At 39.8% G+C, this 12,012-nt stretch overlaps 1 protein-coding gene across 1 annotated transcript in view; it reads left to right on the top strand.

Moving 5' to 3' along the window:
* The window catches only part of IL1RAP (interleukin 1 receptor accessory protein), a 150,994-nt gene that overhangs the window by 122,659 nt on the left and 16,323 nt on the right, over positions 1-12,012 (top strand). Inside the window, exons 4-6 of the mRNA XM_018576415.1 lie at positions 3,366-3,555; positions 8,661-8,826; positions 10,449-10,520. Of these exons, the coding sequence (XP_018431917.1) occupies positions 3,366-3,555; positions 8,661-8,826; positions 10,449-10,520 (428 nt within the window). The remainder of the gene's footprint in view (positions 1-3,365; positions 3,556-8,660; positions 8,827-10,448; positions 10,521-12,012) is intronic.

Genomic DNA, 12,012 nt, shown 5'->3' with positions numbered 1-12,012 from the left:
GATCACTATGTCACAGCTGACATTGTAAAAACATGATCAGGAATCATTCTGATTCTTGGTCACCAATCATTAGTGGGGCCCATAGCTGTCGGTAACAGCACGGTCTGACTAGTTGCTACCTGTCAACAGGTTAATGTAAATTAACTTACCGTCAAGGTGGGAATTATATTCTATGGATTGCAGTTAATTAAGGGTTAAAGTAGTATTAAAGTATTTTTGTTTTACATATATCTACTGCTAGCAAGATATATATATATAAATACACATATATATACATACATAAAAATTACCAAATAAATATTTACCTCTGTCTCCGCCGATCGCTCCTGACTGAAGATCTGAAGCCTCTCGAGTTAATGGGGCGGGCGCATGCACAGTAGAGATCTTCGGCGATGAGAAGAGGAGAGACACAGTGGAAGTAAATGCACGCAGCCGTGAGCGCGCACGTCGGACAGACACCGTGGGAACCGAGGAGTCTGCACTAAATCGGAGACCGGCACCAGCGCTGGAGGGACTCCTGAAAACTACAGGAAAGAAGATGATGATCAGATCAAGAGGCATCATTTAAGGTAAGTTCTTAAAGCAGCAGATGGGCGGGATTATGACTTTAATGTCACTATAACGTCATAATCTGCATACTTTCTCTTCTTCTATATCTCATATAGGTTTACTTTCATATGTATATTCAGAAATGTGTCTTCTGTCTCTGCCATCTTTACACAAATATTGTTTATGATTTGCTCCCTGTTCTTTTATTGGATTTTGTCGTTCTTTGTACTAGCATTGACAAGCTGTTATCATTATATGCTGAGGGGAAACAAAGCTCTCTATGCATTAGTATTTTATTGCAACAAAGCAAATGCCATTGTCAATTTTCAGTGTATATCATTTTACTGCTCATTTGACTGGTGTGCTTTGCTGCCTCTTATTATCCCCAACAAACAGCTTTTTGTGTGTAAGATATTACACACACTGCACATACACTTCTTTTCACATTTCCAGGAACTCTGCCAACCATCCATGACCAGATTGGTTGGATGCTGCAGTCCTCTCCTAAGCATTGGAGCTTTACTATGTCAAAGGGTTATTAAACCCCCAGCGGTTTTTGCATATACAGGCAGTCCCCGGGTTACATACAAGATAGGGACTGTAGGTTTGTTCTTAAGTTGAATTTGTATGTAAGTCGGAACAGGTACATTTTTTAAGTGCAACTCCAGCAAAAAAATAAACATTTTTTGTTGTACAAACCTTGCTGGGCAGTGACTCTGATGTCATCACTGATACAAGATACTGGACCAGTATTAGAATTATTAGAACATGTAGAACATGATTTTGGGTGCAGTATTAGAACATGATTTTGGGTGCTTTTAGAAACTTTTGAATGTGAGTGTCTAACTACATTTGGCTTTTAACCACTTGAGGATTTAGAAAATAAGAGATATATCCTAAAAAAACTTCAATGTTGTAGACTGTATGCTTTTTACACAGTGCAACTCACTGCACCATAGAGAGTTGCAACCTGTTGCTGTGCATTGAGTTAAATGAAGTGTCATTTTATGATGCTTCAATAAAGTTAAAAACTAAAAAAATAAACAGTATGATTCATTATAACAACGCATCGCATCGCTCTCCACAGCCCCTACACAATATATGCCAACACGTTTTAGTGTGCAGGCTGGTGGAAATTCGCCCTTACATTTTTTGCATGTTTGCTTCATTTATGCTACGGTTTATTATTTTTTATATTTTGAGGTATTTTTTAACACTGTATTAAGTTTTGGTTGGTTGTTTAGGATATATTCTACATATCTGAGTGGGTATATTTACTTTATCTGATACAATATTGCTTCTGTCTGCCAAAGACAATTGTCAGCAGTTCATGGGATTATTATTTACAGCAATTCTGTGGCTGACGTAGCCCTTTTCAACCAGGGTGGCTTCTGGCTTCCTCAGGGGTATCTTGAAATTTCCACACAGCGTCGTGCCACTGATGTGCAAAGGGCTTCTGATGTGAAAGAGGGGGGGGACTCTGATGTGAAGGGAGGCTTCAGATGTGAAAGAGGGGGGTTCTGATGTGAAGGGAGGCTTCTGATGTGAAGAGAAGTTTGGAGGGGAACTCGTGATGTATAGAGGGGTTCTTGTGTGAATAGCGGCTATTAATGTGAGAGGTGGACTCCTGATATAAAGGTGCACTCTGATGTTAAAGAGGGGATTCTGATGTAAAAGGGGAGGCTCTGATGTGAAGTGGCTCAAAATATTATGGGGGGGGGGGGCTTTGAAGTGGGGGGAGGCCAATGTTTGTTTTTTTTGTGTGGGGTCTGCACTTAAAATTCATAGCAGACCCCATCTCGGATAATGGTCTGGTATGGATTTTGTAGGGACTACATGTCAGTTTTTACATTTTAGGGTTTTTACATTTTAGACCAGGATGCCTCGAGATTTTGCTTACTTTTAAAGAGTGCGGTGACCGAAAAAAATTTGAACAAGGCTCTGCTAAAGTATTTATTTGCAACACAGTAATACCAGTGTTATCAGAATTGACAGGACTATTTATAATATACTGGTGCCCATTTCTTCTGCAAGTGGGAGCAAGCACCAGCTTATTTATGATATTTATATGCTATATAATAATTCAACCAGAAAATAAATTACCCTAAGAACATTCGATTTTGATATGCTCTCAACTGGTTAACTCCCACAAAATAAATGTACATGCAGTTTCCCTGGGTGAATAACTATGCATATTTTTTTTATAAAGAGACCCCTTTGTGTTTCCTACACATCATCAAAGTGTTTACTGGTATTTTCTGTTCCTTAGATGCATGTCTTTTACGCTTGGTAAACATTTAGAAGAGCTTTGCATTTGCTGGCTACCTGTGTGGATCTGATAGCACCCATGTTTCATAGTTTTGTTAGTTTTGGGCAGACATGCACTTTAAACACAAATGAATCCTAAAGAAACATGGCAGTAGCAATATAGGACAAGATGTTTTATCTAATGTATACTGCCTAGCACTACTGTACACTGTATGCTCTACCGTGGAATCATCTATTACACTCATTTTGCAAACACCAATTCTTTCTTTGTTTTCAGTCCAGTGTGTAAAATATTATGCCGGTTTTGACAGGGTAGAATTACAAAATTCTCTGCTGATGCAATAAAGGGAATTGTTTTGCAATCTGGTAAGCTTGTACTGCTTCTTATTGATTTGATATTCAATTTTTAATCTTCAAGGTACCTGGCAGAAGTTATTGCTTTTATACCATAGCTGGTAAACTTTATTAAACTGTGTATCAATGTTCCAGATGAAAATAGAGAGTAATATATGTGCTATCTGAAGCATGTACTTTTTTTCCCTCCCTAGGAACACCACGTTTTGCAGCAAAGTTGCTTTTCCCATGGAGGTATTCAGAAAAGATCAAAATGCATGTGTTAGTACCGCCAAAGCGTCAGAGGAGAAGTTGTTACCGCTGGGAGAAAGACATTATATGACATGTCCAGATACCTATGGCTATTATCCTGCCAATGTAACACCTACTGTGAAATGGTACATGGTAAGTGCAAGCTACACATGATCTACACTGCCAAATGCATTCAAATATGTTTGTTTTCTCACATTAAAGTGACACTAACCTCAGGATCTTAATCTTAAAAATGTATTGAAGTTCATTAACTATTAACAAAAATTTAGCTTTTTTGTGTATCACTCGGCTGTAGATCCTGAATCATCTCTGAATTGGGGCTGACACTGTCCTTACTTCTGGAGGGTGGCTACTTTTGTTCACCATAGTCCCCGTGTGTGTTGTAAAGGTGCTCCAAGCTCACTCCTGTGATGGACTACAATCTCACATTTAATTTACTAATTTGTATGGAGATTATAGTCCATCGCAGGAGTGAGCTTGGAGTGGTGGCTACTTTACAACACACACAGGGACCATGGGGAACAAAAGTAGTCACCCTCCAGAAGGAAGGACGGTGTCATCACCAATTCAGAGATGATTTGAGGATCTACAGCTGAGTGATATACAAATAAGTTACATTTTTGTTAGTAGTTAAGGTCCCTGAATGCATTTTTAAGATTTAACTCATGAATTCATATTTTTATGTTTCTGTTTTAGTTAAAGACGTATTCGAAGAGTAACATGTACTCTATACTTAGAGCCAGCGTGTGACACTGCAACTGACACATGGCGCCACTATAGATCAAGAACTGAACGATCACAAACCGCTGAGGGTCAGACATAGGAGGGGGGGATAGCAGTGGGATGCATCTTGACAATATCAGCAAATAGTGGGCATTGGCCCATTAGATGCTGAGTTTCGGTCACAGGAGTATATTGTAAATGTTCTCCTGTGACCCAAAAGAGGACTAAAACCAAAAAGTTTGGTTTTAGTTCTCTTAATGTGCATGTTTCCACTGTAGTAATAGAACACTGTGTACCTAATTTATAAACATGTCTCTCAATAGCTCTCTCTGTATTTTTCCCTAATAGTCAAGTTCAGACCTTCTCCCATTGCCATTTTCCTGCAGGTTTGAATCCGATTGCTGTAAGGCAGTACACACTGTTCTCATGAAAGATGATTTGATAAACGAGGCGCAATCTGTTGGTGTTCTGTATGGAAAGTGTATTATTTACAAGCTTCATTTTGCAGAGATAATATCCCTTTTCTGGGTGCAGTGCAGTATGCCAATGCATTTGTAAACCCGTAATTCTACTAATGATATTATTCACATAACAAATAAGGCATAAACACAATGTCTAAGAGGATTACCCTGCATGACAAGCTTTGTTATTTCCAGTCAGATTGCCATTCATCATGTAGATTAGCATTCTATTTTTTAGCAGCGTTCTTATGTTCTGAATTAAAAAATATATTCATAATGTGTAGCTTCCTAACCAGGATCATTGTTTATTTATAGTCGCAAAATAAGTGAGATGATCTATATTTGCTTACTGCCCCAGATTTGTCAGTCACAGTGTTATGGTTCAGCAAAGACCAGTGGGTCATTTAAAACCCAATGAGTGGGGCATTCGAGTAAAGGCTAGCTATGTAAATTGGGCATCAGCTTAGAAAAGTAATTTCTCCTTTTAATACCACTGCCAGAGCACTTAAAGGGAAATTCCAGATTTAAAAAAAAAATAATAATAAATGCACATTTCCTTATACAGTAAAAGAAAACGTGCATGGATGTAGGTTTTTTTTTGTGTTTGTTTGATTTTTGCATTGGAGCCAGTAAAACACTGCAACCTGGGCCAGTGCAGCTTGTCTCCTGCAGACTCTTCCTCCCGTCCATGTACAGACATTCAATAACGTGGACGGGTGAAAGAATAAGTGTGGTGACTCCTTTGAATACTACAAGTCCCTCTGATGTGATGGAAGATGGGACTTTCAGTTTCTCCATTCACAGATCCTCTAAAAGGTTTTGTAAATGAATGGCGTTGCTATGTGGTCAGAACCTCGCCTAGCCGCACCGAATTCAAACATCCACAACAGCCTGCGGGTAGAAGAACCCCACGATTCAGGCAAGGTGGGGGGAGGAGCTGGGGTTGTGATCTGACCAGGTTTTATGTTACACCCTGAATGCGGGTGTAACATGAAACATAGTCATAAAAGTAAACTAAAGCTGGCCATACACTGTAAATTTCTCTTTGTTCAAACTGAGGGCTGAATGAAGAAAATATAACCAGTTCCTCCATCAACACTTATGAGCGCTTTTAACCTCATTCGATCAGTTGCTCAAGGGGTGCCTGTGAATGGAGGCAAAAATTTATGTTTTTAGTAGACTTTCTTTTTAATTAGAATGTAATATTAGGAAAATTGTGCATTATGGCCTCTAGATGGTGGCGAGGAGCAAAGAAAATAAATAATTCATACAATCTAGTGACCATAATGCATTATTTTCCTAACATTATTAAAAAGGAAGTATAGTAAGAATGTTTGTTTTTGCCTCTAATCACACAGAACAACATTCACAGTTTTGCAGGATGAATGGTTCAACACAATGTTTATAAATTGATAACTATGTGTTATCAAATGCAAAACAAACATGACACCTTAAAGTGAATTTCCACTTTTGCAGTCAAATTTGAGAAACCCCTCCTATATGTTCAGTAATCACACAACATAAGGAAAAATAGATGTTTTGTTGCAGCAGACAACATGGCTGATTCCAGGATTTTCTCAGCCCCTATACAGTAATGTGTCCTTATAGAAAGACTTGGGACTGACACTTGAGGATTGTGTTCCTCTCCTAAACTTCACTAACATAAAATGGAGAAGCCAGGTTTATCATCCATTAACTCCAAACATTACAAAGAAGGAAAACAAATACAAAAAAATGTAATGCTTAAGAAACCATAACCAACACAAAATTAAATGTAAACTGCAATAAGCATTTTTATATATTTTGTTTAGCTTCTGCTATGTGAATGGGAACATGTAACAAATATAAAATAGGTGTTATCTCAATTTGGCTGTGAAAGTGGAAATATACTTTGACTAGCAATCTGCTTAAAGGACAACTGTACCTTTTTGTAATATTTTCATTTAATCAATTCCCCCCATCCCCCTGTGTGCATCCCACTAGGACATTTACTTAGCTTTAGCCCTGATCCAGCGATCTTCACTGTGTGGCCCCGCTCGGAGCTGTAGAGCCTTCTGCCCAAAAATGGTATTTCCATACTCTGCATGCTTGCCACAGCCTTATTCATTCCTATGAGAAAGCTTAAAGGAGAACTATGAGGTGAGTGATTTCCACTCATCCTCATAGTTAGAGCCGACCTGTGACAAAGAAGCTGTCGCAGGTCGGCTCTATCGATCTGGAAGTGAGCAGAAACATTCACCAATCTGTTCACTTCCCGATCATCTCCCTGCAGTGAGCGGTGACTGTCAGTCTCCACTCCCTGCAGGGATTCCCCCCTCCCCTCTCTGATCCTCCAGCGCTAAGTGGAGGAACGAATAGGGGAGGGGCGGGCAGAGCTGGCTCTGCCTCTAAATAGGCAGAGCAAGCTGTCACTCACGCAGCTGGGTGGATCATGACCGTATTGTCGAGATCCGTCCTGGCTGCGGCCCCCTCAGGCAATAACTCGCTATATACTGAACTTTGGGTCACGGAAAGAGGTTGGTATATGTCCTCCCGTGACCCTAACTGCCTGTTCACACGACGTCCGCTTTGTGTGCTGACCTGATCCGTACGCTCCTGCACTCAAAATGCATCCCAATGTATTCCTATGTGTTTTATGGGCTACAGTTCTCACATGCGCAGTCCGTTCAGGCTAGGACAGAAAAATACTGCATGTCACATTTTGTACGGTCAGGAAACGCAAACGCGTCAAACGCACTGCACTGCAGCTAACATACAAACAGCCCCACTCCCCTTTTTTTTTTTTACTGGAACGCATCAAAAACGCGGCCAAAACGCACTGCATCAGTAGCACCGCATCTTCAGATCCGGACCTGAAACTCATGTGAACAGGCCCTTGAGAACTATGGGGAAAAACACTTACCCCATAGTTTTCTTTGAACTCCAAGCGGGAGACCGGTTTTTCCATAGGAATGATATGTGCTGCAGCATGCAGGTGAAGTATGGAGCAACCATTTTTGGGAGAAAGGCTGTACAGCTCCAAAAAGGACTGCACAGTAAAGACCTCTGGAACAGAACTGAAGTTAGTGACACTAAACTCAGGAGTTGAAAATGCATTTAAGTACCTGAACTATTAAAGTCACAAATATTTTTCTTTCCCCCAATGCTGCTTTAGGGACTTCCCTTAAATGATGCCTCCTAGATCCGATCATCTTCTTCCTTCCACTTGTATTCAGCAGTCCCTCCAGTGCTGGTGCCGGTCTCTGATCCAGCGCAGACTGCTGTCTCTTCCTGTCCCATGGTGTCTGTCCGACGTGCACGCTCATGTCTGAAGACTATAACTTCAATACAAATTAGTAAACTAAATGTGAGAGTGTGGTCCATCACGGAAGCAATGATTTGAGATCTACAACTGAGTGATACACAAATAAGATACATTTTTGTTAATAGTTAAGTTACTTGAATGCATTTTTAAGATTTAACTCCTGAGTTTAGTGTCACTTTAAGGAGAAAAGACAGGAGAACATCATCACAAAATAAAGGTACTGCACAGTTTGACACAACAAGATTGGCCGCTTTTTCACACTATACACAGTCTAAGTAGCTATGGATATGGAGGAACTTGTGTCACTAGTCAAACTGAGTTCTAGAGGTCAAGTAAATGAAGCAAATCTCCCAATAGAAACCTTTTCTAATATCTAATAACAATATAATTTCCTTGTGCTGCATGATGAATTCTGGTTATTATTCCTACCTTCCTAGAAATGTTATACATAGGTCACACTTCCTTTTGGGATTTTCTTCCTACCTGTAGCTTGTTTCATTCCATTCAAATTTAATCTAATGACTAGGTCCAGATCAAATTACATTTTAAGCTTGCAGACTGTAAAATATAATCTTAAACTTTGATATTGCTTTACTCAAATCCCTTTGTTGAACCGTTACATGTTGTAATAATCTCTTAATTTCTCATTTTGGGACTGTGAGAAAAATGTTGATTTGTGCTTGGTGGTTTGGAAACATAGTTTTGTTTTTCATAAAGTGTCTGTTTTTTCTTTATTTTTTTTTAAACAGAACTGTGATCTAGTTAATGGTTTCGTCGACCGAGATCTTAAAGGTCCAGATTTAATATTTTTAAGTATGTCTCTGCAATATCAAGGAAATTATACATGTATTGTAACATATGAGGATAGTGGAAGAATTTATAACCTTACTAGGACTATGCACGTTAAAGCAGTAGGTAAGAAAATCGAAGTATGAAGTATAATCTGTTTCGACTTGTGTTCATTTTGTAAATTTGGAAATTATATGCTGAGATTTCCTTGCCACCCACCCCTGACAGCCCTTTAAGGGGTTCTGAACGCCAGGAGTTGCTGGTAGGCTTCACAATTATATAAAAGCAATTTTTTTTTTCTCTCAACATTCTGATTTCTTCTCCCACCCTTTAGTGCTCTATGCTGACATAGCTTAGTAACTGCTATACCCTCATCACATATGTCTTTATTGATTTATTACAGGTGTTTATAAAGCGCTGACAATTTACAGAGCGCTTTACATACTGCACATTCACATCAGTCCCTGCCTTCAAGGAGCTTACAATCTAAGGTCCCTATCTCGTATGCATACAGTACTTACAGGGACAATTTAGACCGGGGCCAATTAACCTTCCAGCATGTCTTTAGAGTGTGGAGTAAACTGGAGTACCCAGAGCAAACCCATGCAAGCACAAAGAGAACATGCAAGCTCCTTCCAGATAGTGTCCTGCAAGGCAGAAGTGCTGACCACTATGCCAATGTGCTGCCCCAGAGGAAAAGTGGGGAGGTGTCAGATGAATTCTGTTACTGATTATGGAGTGCATATCTTAACACCAGCATTTTATTATCCAAATCAGAGCTAAGTGCAATCCCTGTGCACAGAATGTGCATTTCAGTCACTGTAGTCAGTTTAAGAGAATTTATCATTAGAGAAGTGTGGAAGCTGCTATTGCTGGTTTCATTGGGAAAATCGTGTTTGCCTTGCTGTCCCTGGCTTCAAACGTTTTTCAGGAACAGACCTGGAACAAGCACACTGTAAATGAGAAGTGTCAGGATCTCTATACTTGTTCTAGGTCAAAGACTTATTGAAGGCACTGCATACACATGACAGACAGGTAACGAACATTCTCAAAAGGAGAGGTCTGCAAAAGCATCTATATTCTTACCCTGACAGATTACCTTGTGAACTCCAGCTTTAGCTTCAGCCTTGCACAGCTGTAAAGGCTCCTTATCTTCTACTAACATTGCTTGCTTTGTTTTTACTTGCACACTGTGAGCTTCTCAGATCTAAGATGCAGCAAGTCAAATAGAGCCCACCTCACTTCCTCTCCATTCTTACTGGCCCTGGCCTACCCTTAACTTTTTTTGGATTTGAGGTCTTTCAATCATGGTGTGGTCGTTACCGAGTAGTCTGCATGCAAAAAAGCCTGCTTAGAATTACCCACTCCAGCTGATACCCATTCCATCAAGGAATGTTAATATTTGCATAACTCCTCCCATATTTCAGCCCATTGCTTGCATCAGGGTTGAAGGCTCCTGGGAAGAGTACTGAAGCAGGGGGCTGTAATGGTGGTGGGATGGTCTTCCTGACCATCCCACCAGCCATGATCTGCCTGCATTGCATGGCATAAATTAACATGTGTAATTAAAACAGAAAGGATTTATTAAAAAATGGCATAAGCATGTTGGTGTAAGCAAATTATATTTTAGCATTAAAAGATCAGTATCATGGGATCTACTAAATGTAATATGCATCTTTTTCTAGTGAATTCAATTGTAACATACAGACTCCTAACATTAAATTGTTTTGCTATGTTTATATTTTTAGCTTCCTCATTGTATGCCATGCCACCTAAAATGCATTTTCCTAATGATAAAGTGAACTATACCTTCGCACCAGGTATGTTGAGCTGATTGTAATGTTGGTCCTATGTTTGTAATGTTACTGCATTTGTGATTGATCATACTTGGAATACATAAATGAGGTGCGAAAGCATGTAAACAGGTGTCAGACACTTTTTGCATAATAATATGCGTAAATACACTGCCTGGCCAAAGAAGTCACACATTCTAATACTTTGTGGGACCCCTTTTAGCTTTGATTACGGCACACGTTCACCATGAGATCATTTCAATAAGCTTATGCAATGTCACAACAACATTTATTTCTGTCCAGAGCTTCATTCATTTTTTACTCTTTCACAATTTGAGCCTGATGAATCCTGGCATTGTCATCTTGGAATATGCACGTGCCATCAGGGAAGAAAAAATCAACTGATAAAAAAACCTGGTCATTCAGTATATTCAGGTAGGCAGCTGACCTAACAGGGACATAACATATGAAACGTAATAATCACTGCAGTAATTATCCAGTGGAAGGCTCTTACCTGTTTGCTTAGCTAATTCCAGGTGATGACTTTTTTTTTTTGGCCAGGCAGTGTATAATATGACTGCAGTTAAGCTATGCTTCATTTGTGATTCTTGATTTGGCAAAATTAATTTGCACACACAAATAAGTTGTCCACACATAGCTCAGCAGAAAGGATGTAGGACACAGCTCACAGCTGACCAATCAGCGGTGTGGAATTAGATAACATGATAATGTAAAATAGGCTGGGTAATGCTATTCAAGCATCACGGGAGCTGATTTAATATCATTCAGACATGAATAAATCAGCCATTCACAGTTCAGCAGAAAGGACTCCGCACACAGCTGGCCAATCGGCAGCAAGGGATTACTGTAAATTGCATAATATGTAGCGTAGGCTGATTCTGTTCACATCTTGGGAGTTGATTTATTTCCTTTCAGAACATCAGAGTAATTATGTACGGCAGGGGAGGAGCATCTGCTCTAGGGGATTTTTACCTGCCTGTTGGAAAGATGACTGTTACAAACTTGAAGTTCAAATATATTGTCACCAATTTGCTAAGAGTTGTGAAGGAGCTGTCTGTGCAAAATATACACAATTTACTCTTTTACACTGCAGTTGCTATTATAAATTATATGCGTATGTGCTTTCTCCTTATTGCTAAATTAAAAGCAGATATCCGGAACATACTGAGAAATTTTGTTGTGTTTTGGGAGGATTTGAATTGTCATGGTTGTTACGAATAAGGGCTCGTATACATGGGCTTTCAGTGACCACGTGCGGCAAGAATCTGCAGATTCAACCGGCTGGATTGACAGGTGGTCCCAGACAGTTGCGGCTACTCAGCCAGTCCATGGCCAGTCATCTGTCCCTATTCTCAGGTAACCAATGGGTGTGCAGATACATGCGAACATCAGCGGACAGCTGCGTCTTGTCAGCTCTGTAATTACCTTGTACAGGCTGAGCAGTCGCAGCAGTCTGGAACCCCATGTTCTCAGCCACATTAATCCACATTAATCCACA

Source organism: Nanorana parkeri, unplaced genomic scaffold (genome assembly GCF_000935625.1).
Source record: "Nanorana parkeri isolate BGI_ZX_2015 unplaced genomic scaffold, ASM93562v1 scaffold66, whole genome shotgun sequence".
NCBI classification, from domain to species: Eukaryota; Metazoa; Chordata; class Amphibia; order Anura; family Dicroglossidae; genus Nanorana; species Nanorana parkeri.
This window is presented reverse-complemented; position numbering and strand designations above follow the sequence as displayed.